Source organism: Pygoscelis adeliae, unplaced genomic scaffold (genome assembly GCF_000699105.1).
Source record: "Pygoscelis adeliae isolate BGI_AS28 unplaced genomic scaffold, ASM69910v1 Scaffold129, whole genome shotgun sequence".
Taxonomy (NCBI): domain Eukaryota; kingdom Metazoa; phylum Chordata; class Aves; order Sphenisciformes; family Spheniscidae; genus Pygoscelis; species Pygoscelis adeliae.
Window position 1 is genome coordinate 521,304 of NW_008825431.1, and position 13,771 is coordinate 535,074.

General features: G+C 51.2%; 1 protein-coding gene across 2 annotated transcripts in view; it reads left to right on the top strand.

The window, feature by feature from the left end:
• Positions 1-4,536: 4,536 nt before the first annotated feature.
• Positions 4,537-13,771, top strand: part of ANKRD16 (ankyrin repeat domain 16) — a 16,687-nt gene continuing 7,452 nt past the window's right edge. For both annotated transcript variants that reach the window (XM_009331006.1, XM_009331008.1), the window contains exons 1-4: positions 4,537-4,874; positions 7,984-8,204; positions 12,099-12,141; positions 13,226-13,334. In XM_009331006.1, the coding sequence (XP_009329281.1) occupies positions 4,537-4,874; positions 7,984-8,204; positions 12,099-12,141; positions 13,226-13,334 (711 nt within the window). The remainder of the gene's footprint in view (positions 4,875-7,983; positions 8,205-12,098; positions 12,142-13,225; positions 13,335-13,771) is intronic.

The window sequence follows — 13,771 nt, forward strand, 5'->3', positions numbered from 1 at the left end:
ACGGCTTCCTTCCGACAGAATTATCAGCAAAACGCCGCTCATGCGGATTCTTTAACTTTATTACTACACTGTGCTGCGGAGGATAAACTCCTCTGACGTGTTTGTGGCAGCCATGAAAGTAATTGACTGATCTCGTACAGCAGGATCCAAGGGTGGGTTTCTTTCGTTATGCTACTTCCTCCTTTTCATCTACGTCAGCTCAACAGAACGGCGCTAAAAGCACCCACGGAGCTCCCTGCGGCGGCTGTTTTCTAACATCCCACGTTCCTCAAAACATGGCAAACAAGGCCAGCAGAAGAAAAAAAGCAATGCAAGACAGTCCCGTGGCGCTTAGGGACGTGGTTTAGTGGGGGACTTGGCAGTGTTAGGTTTACGGTCGGACTCGACGATCTTAAGGGTCTTTTCTGACCTAAACGATTCTATGATTCTATTCTACGATTCTACTTAAAAATGGTATTTCTCACTTGAAATTGAAAAGTTTTTCGGATTAAACAGCGCGAATGATTGAAGCACCCCAATTCTCTTAAGCACACGGTCCTGGCAAACGTCAGAGCCGAGGTACCGGCCCTGTGCCCGTTCCCAGAGCTGTCGGAGACAGAAAGGTCTCATGCGAGATTGGACGCAGGACCGGGGGCAAAACCTCTGCTCCCCAAGACAGCAAAACCCTCAGCGTGCCAGGACCACGGCTCAGGGTTCAAGTCCAGAAACCCAGCACGAGAAGATGACCCGCTCAGGCTTTACCGGTGTTCATCTTTTCTCCCTTTTCCCAAGATTTTCCATTGGCAACAGCAGCAGAGACACACGTGCCGAGCAAAGGTTGCGTCGCACGTCACGGTTTACGGCTTCGATCACGTAAGGGACGTGACGGGGAGCGGAGCTCGTCGGCCACGGGAAGACGCTCCAGCTGTGAAGCAAAAGGATCAGCCATGAGCGGCAGCCGCAGAGAATGGGGGAAGATCCACGGGGACGAGAAATATTTGGGAGGAGAAGGTTGGAGCTGCTCCCGTCCCCCCCCGCCGGGCACTTTGTTTCCGAACTCACACGGATGTACCGGCCTTGTGCCCCCCCCCAGCACGGTGCCCACCCGGGGGGGAGACCCCCAGCAGCTCAGGGCCCTCCCCGGGGCTGCCCCACACTGGCCCAGGAGAACCCCCCCCATTGGGGCGTTTCTGGTTGTCCTGAGAGAGAAGGAAATTTCCCGTTTTCTGGAGGGAAAAGGGCGTTTCTGGTTGTCCTGAGAGAGAAGGAAATTTCCCGTTTTCTGGAGGGAAAAGGGCGTTTCTGGTTGTCCTGAGAGAGAAGGAAATTTCCCGTTTTCTGGAGGGAAAAGGGCGTTTCTGGTTGTCCTGAGAGAGAAGGAAATTTCCCGTTTTCTGGAGGGAAAAGGGCGTTTCTGGTTGTCCTGAGAGAGAAGGAAATTTCCCGTTTTCTGGAGGGAAAAGGGCGTTTCTGGTTGTCCTGAGAGAGAAGGAAATTTCCCGTTTTCTGGAGGGAAAAGGGCGTTTCTGGTTGTCCTGAGAGAGAAGGAAATTTCCCGTTTTCTGGAGGGAAAAGGGCGTTTCTGGTTGTCCTGAGAGAGAAGGAAATTTCCCGTTTTCTGGAGGGAAAAGGGCGTTTCTGGTTGTCCTGAGAGAGAAGGAAATTTCCCGTTTTCTGGAGGGAAAAGGGCGTTTCTGGTTGTCCTGAGAGAGAAGGAAATTTCCCGTTTTCTGGAGGGAAAAGGGCGTTTCTGGTTGTCCTGAGAGAGAAGGAAATTTCCCGTTTTCTGGAGGGAAAAGGGCGTTTCTGGTTGTCCTGAGAGAGAAGGAAATTTCCCGTTTTCTGGAGGGAAAAGGGCGTTTCTGGTTGTCCTGAGAGAGAAGGAAATTTCCCGTTTTCTGGAGGGAAAAGGGCGTTTCTGGTTGTCCTGAGAGAGAAGGAAATTTCCCGTTTTCTGGAGGGAAAAGGGCGTTTCTGGTTGTCCTGAGAGAGAAGGAAATTTCCCGTTTTCTGGAGGGAAAAGGGCGTTTCTGGTTGTCCTGAGAGAGAAGGAAATTTCCCGTTTTCTGGAGGGAAAAGGGCGTTTCTGGTTGTCCTGAGAGAGAAGGAAATTTCCCGTTTTCTGGAGGGAAAAGGGCGTTTCTGGTTGTCCTGAGAGAGAAGGAAATTTCCCGTTTTCTGGAGGGAAAAGGGCGTTTCTGGTTGTCCTGAGAGAGAAGGAAATTTCCCGTTTTCTGGAGGGAAAAGGGCGTTTCTGGTTGTCCTGAGAGAGAAGGAAATTTCCCGTTTTCTGGAGGGAAAAGGGCGTTTCTGGTTGTCCTGAGAGAGAAGGAAATTTCCCGTTTTCTGGAGGGAAAAGGGCGTTTCTGGTTGTCCTGAGAGAGAAGGAAATTTCCCGTTTTCTGGAGGGAAAAGGGCGTTTCTGGTTGTCCTGAGAGAGAAGGAAATTTCCCGTTTTCTGGAGGGAAAAGGGCGTTTCTGGTTGTCCTGAGAGAGAAGGAAATTTCCCGTTTTCTGGAGGGAAAAGGGCGTTTCTGGTTGTCCTGAGAGAGAAGGAAATTTCCCGTTTTCTGGAGGGAAAAGGGCGTTTCTGGTTGTCCTGAGAGAGAAGGAAATTTCCCGTTTTCTGGAGGGAAAAGGGCGTTTCTGGTTGTCCTGAGAGAGAAGGAAATTTCCCGTTTTCTGGAGGGAAAAGGGCGTTTCTGGTTGTCCTGAGAGAGAAGGAAATTTCCCGTTTTCTGGAGGGAAAAGGGCGTTTCTGGTTGTCCTGAGAGAGAAGGAAATTTCCCGTTTTCTGGAGGGAAAAGGGCGTTTCTGGTTGTCCTGAGAGAGAAGGAAATTTCCCGTTTTCTGGAGGGAAAAGGGCGTTTCTGGTTGTCCTGAGAGAGAAGGAAATTTCCCGTTTTCTGGAGGGAAAAGGGCGTTTCTGGTTGTCCTGAGAGAGAAGGAAATTTCCCGTTTTCTGGAGGGAAAAGGGCGTTTCTGGTTGTCCTGAGAGAGAAGGAAATTTCCCGTTTTCTGGAGGGAAAAGGGCGTTTCTGGTTGTCCTGAGAGAGAAGGAAATTTCCCGTTTTCTGGAGGGAAAAGGGCGTTTCTGGTTGTCCTGAGAGAGAAGGAAATTTCCCGTTTTCTGGAGGGAAAAGGGCGTTTCTGGTTGTCCTGAGAGAGAAGGAAATTTCCCGTTTTCTGGAGGGAAAAGGGAATTTCTGGTTGTCCTGAGGGAGAAGAAGGAAATTTCCCGTTTTCTGGAGGGAAAAGGGAATTTCTTCTGGTTGTCCTGAGGGAGAAGGAAATTTCCCATTTTCTGGAGGGAAAAGGGCGTTTCTGGTTGTCTTGAGGGAGAGACTGGTTTCTGATTTTCCAGAGGGAAATGGAAATTTCTGGTTTTACTGAAGGAAAGGGAAGTTTCTGGATTTCCTGAGGGAGCGGCTGGTTTCTGGTTTTCTGAAGGGAAAAGGAAGTTTCTGGTTTTCCTAAAGGGAAAGGAGATTTCTGATTTTCCTGAAGGAGGGGCTGGTTTCTGACAGTTCCCGAGGGGGAAAAGGAAATTACTGGGTTTCTGGAGGAAGCGGCGGGTTCCTGGTTTTCCTGGGTGAAAAGGAATTGTGAGTTTTTCCCGAGGGAAAAGGGAATCTCTGTTTTTCCTGAGGAGGAGGAGGCGGGTTTCTGGTTTTCTTGAGGGAAAGGGAATTTCTGGATTTGCTGAGGGAGAGCCTGGTTTCTGTCTTTCCTGAGGAAAAGGGAATTTCTGGTTTTCTGGAGGGAGGGTTGGGTTTCTGGTTTTCCTGACAGAAAAGGAAATTTCTGGTTTTCCTGAGGGAGAGGCCCCTTCCCGGTTTTCCTAAGGGAAAAGAACTTCCTTTTCCCTCAGAAATTTTAGTTTTTCCAGAGGGAGAGGCCGATTTCTGTTTCTCCCATGGGGAAAAGGAAATTTGTTTTTTTTTTCCCTAAGGGAGACGCTGGTTTCTGTTTTTCCTAAGGGAAAAGGAAGTTTCTGGTTTTCCTGAGGGAGCGTTGGTTCCTGGATTTCCCAAGGGAAAAGGAAATTTCTTGTTTTCCTGAGGGGAAAGGGCGTTTCTGTTTTTCCTGAGGGAGAGATCGGATCCTGGTTTTCCTAAGGGAAAGGAGATTTCTTGTTTTCTGGAGGGAGAGACCCGTTCCTAGTTTCCCCAAGGGAAAAGGAAATTTCTGGTTTTATTGAGGGAGAGGCTGCTTCCTGGTTTTCCTGAGGGAAAAGGAAATTTGTTTTTCCCGAGAGAGCTGCCAGCTCCTGGATTTCCTAAGGGGAGAGGAAGTTTCTGGTTTTCCTAAAGGGGAGGCCAGTTTCTGGTTTTCTGGAGGGAAAAGGACATTTCTAGTTATCCTGAGGGAGAGCCCGGTTTGTGAATTTGCTGAGGGAAAAGGAAATTTCTGTTTTTCTGGAGGGAGAGGCCGGGTCTGTTTTTCCCGAGGGAAAAGGTAATTTCTGTTTATCCCGACCTAGGGAGCAGCCATTGTATTCATGCAGTTTTGAAACCGTAATCCTGATTTTTGCCTCTTTCTTCCAGATCTCTAGCCATGGCGGAAGGGGAGAGGCCGAGGCCGCTCCTCCGGCTGGTGCAGGAGGGACGGCTGGACCTCCTCCGGGACGAGCTGCGGCCGGACGACGCGCTGGGCCCGGCGGTGCAGAGCCAGCGCTACGGGCGCTCGGGGGACACGCTGCTGCACCATGCTGCCCGGTACGGGCACCGGGACGTCCTCGCCTACCTGGTAGAGGCTCTGGGGATGGACGTTGAGGTGTTCAATAGCGACTACAAAAGACCCCTCCACGAAGCGGCCTCCATGGGCCACGGGGAGTGTGTCTCCTACCTCCTGGAGAGAGGCGCGAGCGTAGACTGCTTGAAAAAGGCAGACTGGTAGGTCACTGGCTTGCTTTGCAGCGGGTCAGAGCGATATCTGAAAGAGGTTTGGATGTAGAAGGTGAGAATGTGACTGCAGGAGCTGTCAGAATCATGGAATCACAGAATGGTTTGGGTTGGAAGGGACCTCTAAAGGCCATCTAGTCCAACCCCCCTGCCGTGGGCAGGGACATCTTCAACTAGAGCAGGTTGCTCAGAGCCCTGTCCCCTGGAATGTTTCCAGGGATGGGGCATCCACCACCTCTCTGGGCAACCTGGGCCAGTGCTTCACCACCCTCAGCGTAAAACATTTCTTCCTTATCTCTAGTCTGAATCCACCCCCCTTTAGTTTAAAGCCGTTCCCCCTTGTCCTGTCACAACAGGCCCTGCTAAAGAGTCTGCCCCCGTCTTTCTTACAAGCCCCCTTTAAGTACTGACAGGCTGCAAGAAGGTCTTCCCGGAGCCTTCTCTTCTCCAGGCTGAACAACCCCAACTCTCTCAGCCTTTCTCCATAGCAGAGCTGTTCCAGCCCCCTGAGCATTTTCGTGTCCCTCCTCTGGACCCGCTCCAACAGGTCCGTGTCTTTCTGATGCTGAGGGCTCCAGAGCTGGACGCAGTGCTCCAGGGGGGGTCTCACCAGAGCAGAGTAGAGGGGCAGAATCCCCTCCCTCGACCTGCTGGCCACGCTTCTTGTTACGCAGCCCAGGATACGGTTGGCCTTCTGGGCTAAATTCCAGCCCTGTCACTGATTTCCCCCTGTTTATCATAGAAGTTGTAAATTTCTGCTTCATTAGCAGATCTAATTTAAAAGCTTTTGTCTGCAGCTATTCGTTCTTCCCCATTCCCCCATTTGATGGGAATCAGTGATACTGATTCACATTTTTGTGTCCCGGTCCTCAGAAACTGAAATAAGGAGATAAAAATAAAGTTTTACTCCTGTTTCCCCCCAGCAAACAGAGCCTCTCAGGTCAGATTTGCTACTGATACAATAGCAACAGCCTCAGCAAGCCAAGCAACAACTGGTTTCTTCAGGGCTTTCGTTTGCCTGCCACGTGGGTAACACGTAAGCAAATGATGAAGGAATGAGAATCGGGAATAAAAAAATAAAGCCTAATCTACAGATGAGCAGCAGGCCTGATTAATGTCAAATTCTCCTCTGGGGAGGGAGATTTCTGTGTACCACCTTGCAAAAGAAAGCGAAGATTCTCCCCAGCCCACAAATTGAAGCCCGGGGAGGTTGTTTTGAAGCCGAACTAACACAAATACAAAGGCAGCATCCCAGTCCTCGGAATTCGAGGCTGTGCCAGCGTCGTGCTGACATCAGGGGGAGCAGAGGGAGGCAGAAATCTAGAGAGCTGCGTGCAGACGCGTGTGCGAGCCTGGTTTTCGTTGATAGGCCCGCAGTACCCTTCCATCCACGGATTAAAAATGGGGAGCTACGTGCTTGCTAGTGCACGTCCCAGCCTTTGGACAAGGTCTCATTTGCATTGAAAATACACGCTGGTCTGAGGCACTGTGTAGAAACGGAGCTGCAGGAAACACGGAGCTCCAGGCTCAGCTCTACCCCATCGTCCCCAGCAGACGCGTGTGTAACCTCTTCTTAAAAATCTCCATCGCTGGAGATTTTATCTCCCTTCTCAGCGCTCTCTTCTTGTCCTTATCTGTCCTTAAAACTGGAGCGTTTCTCCTGAAGTCTAAGCCAAATCTCTCTCCCTGCGGTTTAGGCCCACGATTCCTTGTGCGGTGGGAAGTTTTTGTGCCACAGCTTTTCCTGAATGAGGAATGGAGGGGGGTTTTTTTTGTCTCCTAGCTGACGTATGTGGGTTGGTGAAGAGGAGATAAGCCCTCTCCGTGCTGGAGAAGCGTTCATCTTTTCTGGGAAAGCTCAGAGGTTTCTGTCCGATCCGTGCGCGCAGCCAGCGTTCGATGATTGGGTGAAGTTTATAAACAGATAAAATGGAGGATGCAGCTCCCACTTGCAGCAGTTAAACTGTTATTGTTATGCGATGTGATAATTAAGGAAAATAGGGTTGGTGCTGGTGAGGTCAGTGAAATTAGTCATTAAAGCCAAACACGGGAGATGTCTGTGGGTTCACCGCCTCGAGTTACCCATGCTTTGCCTTGCGAGTAAACCCTCAGCTAACGCCCACCTCCTGATAGCTCTGGGCTTACAGGAGGCTGCAGATCCAGCAACCACACCAGTCCTCAGTGGGGAAGGATGGGCAAGGAGATAACGGGTCACCAGGGAGGAGAAACTCAGTGGTGAACCTGCCCTGCTGCCAAGCAGGGGCCAGGGTGGTTGTTAATCTGCAGCGCGTGGGTTATAGGTGTGAAAACGTGGTCATTGCTGGATACGGGGTTGAAAGCAGGGCGAGGTGGGCTGTTTGCCGTGTTTATTTGTCAGATGTATCCACTGGCTTCCCAGGGGCGCACACACAATCCGTGCAAGGCACAGCTCGGAAATTGTGGGATGGAGAAGATGCTGTTCCCCTGGGGAGCTTGTAAAAATGTTTTTCAATATCAAAGGTTGTTCCCAGGCATGTGAAATAGGATGGAGCTGTGAAAAGCTTCACTCTCAGGCCAGCTGCTCTGCATCAGAAATGTTCCAGAGTGGCATTTGCTGGTACGCTTATGCTCTACTGCCAGGAGATGCGGAGCTGTCTGTGGTTTGCTGCCTGCAGCCACAGCTGCCTGTCTGGATGACTGGCTGGGGTAAGAAACACTGACGTTAACAGCTCTGCCTCAACAGTCCCCAAAAGTCCAGACCCCATATTACCTGCATGAAAAAACAGTGCTGTAAAATCTCACGGGTCCATATGCAGCGCGTGGTGAGCCTCAGTCAAAGCATCCGAATGCAGGTGAGACGATAAATTTAGCCTCGGGCTTGGAGAAGGTCTTTGCCTTTAGCCACCAAAGTTTCCTACTACCTCAGAGTGGTTTTAGCCCATCAGTTTTCCCTCTGGCTAGCTTATCACAGCCGGCACTAAGCTACTGTGTTTTATTAGACAGGGCAGTTGGTGCTACAGACAATTAAATCATGCTTCAAGCTCAGATGTTTGTACAAAAGCTGTCAGGCTCGTACGACACTGCCTTTCTGGTTATTATGTTTGCCTCGTCTTTCTTTTAGGACTCCCCTAATGATGGCTTGCACCAGGCAAAACCTGGAGGTGATCAAAGCTCTCGTGGAGCATGGAGCCAACCCACTGCTGAAGAACAAGGACGGCTGGAATTGCTTCCACATCGCGAGCCGGGAGGGCCATCCCCAGGTCCTCCAGTACCTGCTGGACGTGTCCCCGGACAGCTGGGACACGGAGAGCACGATAAAGAGAACGCCTCTGCACACAGCAGGTAAAAGAGGGTCCCGTTGCCACCAGACGAGTTGGAAGAGAAGAGCGGGCTGTGGCTGCAGCGGAGAACAGAAAGGCGTTGTTCTTTCAGTTCACATTTAGTTTGGAGAAGCAAAGTGTGACCTATCTTGATACAAAACCACAGGGAAACAGTTAAATATCAAGTTATTGAAATTAAATTAAAAGAGACTAGTGGTGGGCATTAGTGGGAGCTCACCTCTCTGAGCTTCAGTCTGCTAACAGTGCTCTGCTGCACCTTTGCAGGGTTTCACCTCAGGTCAGACGCTCATTTTAGTTGCTTTCAGATAAATAAACAGCAAGAATTAGGCTTAGTATTTCTTAACGGTGTGCCAAAGACTGAGCTTGTGAGGTTGGAGGGTCCCCAGTCCCCGTTTCACTGGGTTTTGCCTGTACTCAAAGCGTGTTTTTGTGATGCATAACAGTTATGTTCTCTTGGGAGCGGTGGATCCATCCCAGGAGCACTCGCGATCACCCACTGACTTTGGCCTCCTTGGACCAGGGTGTTCGTCTCCATCTCTGCCTCCCTGTGACAGACATGTCCAAGCTCCCACGGCTCCGAATACGTTGCAATACTCTTTTCCTTGCTGGTGTATAAAGCCGCAAATTGCACTTGGAAAATCTGCAAGGCTCCATCCTGGCATTTTAAAAGTCCTAAAAGCGGCAGAGCTGCTGAGAGACACCTTTTGGGATCTGCCTGTTGATGGAAGTTTTTACCAGTTTGGTTTATAGTCTCGTCGTCAGTATTTGTAAGAGAAATATCTCTCGAAATGATCCGGTTTTGTCCAAATGCTTGGTGGGTTAGGTCATTATGGCAAATCTGAAGAGCTGTAGGTTCTCTAGGCATAACCTCCAGAAGAAGCGTCACAGGTTTTCGTATTCTCCCAGTCCTCTTAAGAAGGTAGTATCTAGCGGTGAGAAATCCAGAGTGCCTTTCTGCAAAGGGGAAGGATAGTCTCTGCTGGGAGTACGCAGCGGCTGTTGTTAGGGTTGGAGCCCGCCGTGTCTGATTCCCCTTCTCTGCCCCTTTCATTGGTTTAAAAGGACTTACAAAGGGAGTGAAAGGGTTCGAAGAACTACAGACATCGTCGGGCACGGCTGGGGAGCAGAGGGCCACAGTCAGCTGAACGGTGACCCAGAGGTAGTTTGGATTTAGTTTCTGGCTTTCTGACTCTTTTGTCCTTGAGATGGAGTGATTCATCTTAATCTATGAATGATGCACAAGGCGTGCCTCAGTTAAGTTCTCTGCGTCTTAATAAATTGAATGGCCCAAAAATCTGTTAATGCAGAATTAAGTTTGCCCCACCGTGTCTCGTTGCCCCTTACAGAGTATCGGCTCTGGTTACCCACAGACCCGTGCAAGCTAGGCAGTGCAGATAAAGCATTGGTCTTCCCAGAGCCTAAATCCCCTTAACTCTGCCCTCCAGAGATGCAGTGGGAGTGGACGATGAAGGGAGCGAGTTGAGTGAAGGGAGAGGTGTGTGGCACCAAGTCAGGGTGACGTTGTGGGGCAGGCTCGGGGCTGGAGGGTGGTGGCTGACCTGAATTTGAATCATGCCACATCCCCGAGCGGGGATTTAGGCTGTGCGTCCCAGGGCTCGGCAGTGTCTCCGCAGGAGAGGTGAGCGTGGGGAGCCACCGCTCAAAGCTGTGGCTACCTAAACTCATTTCCCAAAGAATTTAATAGGGATCGTCTCTCTGGAAGGACCTGAGGTATCGTGAGGAGACCCCTGCTGTGCTGTAATTAATCTGTTGGGTATATTGCTCCTTGGCTGTCGTTCCCGTTACTTCTCCGGCCCTCAGTAAGTCACCCGTCCACCGCACTGTGCTCATCAGCAATGACAGTCCCAGCCCAGGGGCATTGGCTGCGCCTTAGTCCTTGTGCTTGACCTGGGAATGAAAAATAGCTGATGAGTTGTTTGATGTTTCAGGCTGGGCGGCGAGGAGTCTGAATGAGAAATGGCTAATCCTCGTTTATTTGCGCGTTCTCCCGTCCCTCCTCAATCCCAGGTCTTGTGTTTCTGCGTCCGGGCTGGCAGGCTGGGCTCACAGCCCCCTCTCAGCCCTCTCCCTGCAGAGAGGTGGATGTTGGGTTGGGATCTGGGGGTTGAGGATCTGGGGACAGGGTCAGGAACAGGGTGAGGACTGTCCTGAGGAAAAGGGGTGCTTTTGACCTTGAGCTTGAAGTCTCCTCCCTGCCTTATAGCGCTTGGGATATGGGGGTACAGACAGCAACGGTGGGATCCAGCGCCTGGTTCTCACTGCTTCATAGAGGTGTCTCCACCTCTGTGTTGCCTCCTGTGTTGGACTTTCACTGTGTTAAAGCCATCAGCCCGTGATTTGGGTTGATTTCTGGTCATTTTACTGATCCAGGTTAGACCCTGGACCACACGTTGGCGGAGTAGCAGCCGGTGCGGGAGCGACTGGGCAGCAGGAAGGGCTGGAGCTGCTTAAACCGCCTTTGCCCCCAGCATAATTTTAACCCAGGACGATGCTGGGGGCTGCTGCTCGGTGGGTGCTGGGGCCAGCATCCCCACGCACCCCACCACGTAGCCCAGTTACACAGACACAGCTCCTGAGGCGGGGGCACGGGCGAGGGGCCGGAGACGATGCTGGAGCTGCCGGGGGAAATCATGTCAAGACGAACCGCCGTCTCAATGAGTTTACATCCCAAGGGTGTGGATATGAGCACATTAACCCGTGACCAGTCCAGCTGGCTTCCTGGCACCGTTATCCCTGGATAGATGATGGGTAATTTTCTCCTTGGAGTTGATTCCTTAAGCTTTGCTGCTTCATATATCCGTAGCCTGAGGCAAGAGAGTGGGGGAGATGTAATTAGAGGAAGTGGAGTGCAACAGTGGATCTGAGCGCCGCAGCTTTCTTGTGTCTCTGTTGCTGTTAAAGGATGTAATCGTGTTGCTTGGGGTGTTTTTTCTTCACGTAGCTTGGGTTTTTTAATGCCTCCGTTTCGAAAATCCTTTTCACAGTGTGGCTCTGCCTGTATTTACATCAGCTCAGGTGAAGGGGTGATAAACGGGCAGGGAGCAGGAGCAAAGGGCCGAGATCTGGGAGGATGGGAACCCCTCGTTTCAAAGAGCATCTATTGTGCAGCTGCGTCTGAAGGTTATTGCTGGTAACACGCATTTGCCAGGGGCCCTTCTTCCATCGCACAGAGTAAATAGCCTGATGTAGCAGCTCCGGGCTTGGTTTGATATTTTTTTCTTTAATGTATTTCATTTGTTTTGCGCAACAACCTGCAGGAAAAAAGCTAGATCAAGGCTATCCTTACATTGCTGTAATACGACGTGTTTTTAAAAAAAAAAGAGAGAGAAAATTTCGGTGCGTGATGTTCAAATCCTCCCCCACTGTTGTTTTTCCTCTGAGACGCTGTCTGGGTGAGGATGCTTCATTAGGATGATGAGATGGGAGTGATGGGTAGTTTGAGTGGCTGAGGAGGGGTGGAAATGCCATCCAGCTATTCACCAGCTCCCTGCTTTGTGTTCATTTTGCTTCTCACAGATTTCACTCCGGGGATTAACAAATACTTGCAAGAAACGACCTTTGTGTCAGCTTAATTGCATGTACGCTCTCACGCATGTACTCCGCAGGTAGAGGCAAACGGTGCCTATATGCATGCCTTTTCCCTGTTTTATCTGGTGTTTTCCTATAGGATCAGGGGAAGAGAAGGCTTGAGATCTGGAGACAATGTTTTAATTAAAAAAACAAAACCAAAACCACTCTGAATTCAAAGCCTCTTGGAACCCCTTCCCTCATCACGAGTAAGCCAAAAGGGTCAGAAACCGGATTATGTTTCGCCGTAGGCAGACGGTGGCACGAAAACATAAATTAACCCTGCGCTTCTCTCTCTCTCTCGCAGCAATGCATGGCTGTTTTGACGTTGTGGAGCTGCTCCTGGAGCGGTAAGCAGCCTTCCTCCCGGCACTGCCTCTGCCTCCCCGCTCTCCCCTGCCTCCCGTCCACCGCCAGGCTCGCTCCAGCCGCCCGGACACAAAGGGCGTTTATGCCGTTCGGGAAGCCCGGTTGCACAGCTGCCCTGCGTGCGATCCCGAGGCCGTCTCCATTTCCTCCGGGTTTTTCACAGCCGGTTAGGGGCCTTTGAGACAAGGAGGCTCTCCGGATGGGCTCCGATGGGCTCTGACTTCGCTATGACATAAACCCCGGTTATATAACTCGGCTTTTTTTCTGTGCTGATTCATTCCCGTTGCCTCCGATGTGTCTGAGGCCATACGATAACAACAAAACAGTTTTCTGGCAGCTTGGTTCTGGGTGCAGCTCCTCCAGGCTGGACTCAGCCTCCAAGCTTTATTTTCAGGCTCTGGCTCCCGGGAGGCTGCTGTGAAGTGGCTTTAAATCAGCCCGTGCCCAGTCATCCTGACCCTGTTACCTTCCTAACCAGCGCTGCCCGCTGCCAGAGCTGGAGCAGCTTTCCCCAGACATCACAGCCGCTGCCAGCCACAGCTCCCGTTAGCCGACTCGTCCCAGCCTTCTTAATTCCTGTCCACGCTTGGCCCAGCATAAACATAGCCCTGTGATTTGAGCCAGGCTTTCAATTTTAATTCAGTCTTCTCTCATTTCAATGGAGCTTTAACCTGAGCAAGACCTGTGGGCTTTGATTTTGTAATGTGGTGTTGTTACATGAGGATATGGTTTTCCCCTCTGCCAGTGCACATCTTACCCCTCCTACAGATCCTCTGTTCGGGGGGCAAGGGAAATATAAATGATCTGTAGAGCCCTGGCTTTCCTGCAGCCTGAGCAAGCTGCACTGGCTGAGTACCAGATCTCTGACCCAAAACCCCAGCAGACCGTACCCCAGGCCATAAAGCACCGAGACAGGTTTATGCATGGTCTACGGACAGGCTTTATATCTGCCATTTCCGATCCCGTCCGCTGATAGTCTCCTGCCCCAGCAATGCAAAGCAACTGGTGCAGTAAGGATTTTGGAGCCACCAACAACTCTGTCCTGGCTTTTGTCTTCTCTCCCAGGTGCCAGTACAAACCTGACAGCAGAGACAAATGTGGAGTCACTCCCTTTATGGATGCTATCCAGAACGGGCATGTCAACATTGCCCGGCTGCTCCTGGAAAAACACCAGGTAGGTGCCAAAAACCTCACCTCCCTCCTCCAGGACCTGACCTAGAACTGCCAGGACAGGCGATCCACGCATTCACCATAATTGTAAAGAAGCAAATTCCCAAAATGCAAAGAAGTGAATTCTGAAAGAAGGCAAAAGTCCCCCTGGAGATGAGCAAGATTTTGTTGAGTAAAGCGATCAGGACTCAGCTCATGGTGAAGATCTCACCCTGGGACGGGGACATGTCCCCATAGCTGGTGAAGGGGGATGGAGAGACAAGGCAGTGGCAGGAGGGGACAGGACTTGCCCAGCGCTGCAGGGACAGCTGTGTCAAAGCCAAGATCAGCACTCGGGAGTGCCAGGGCTCAGCGTGGAGGCTCTCGTGGCAGCGCTGAGGGTGGATAAGACGGAGGCGTCTGGCTGCGCCGGCAGCAGCTCCCCTCTGGCCTCCTTCTCTC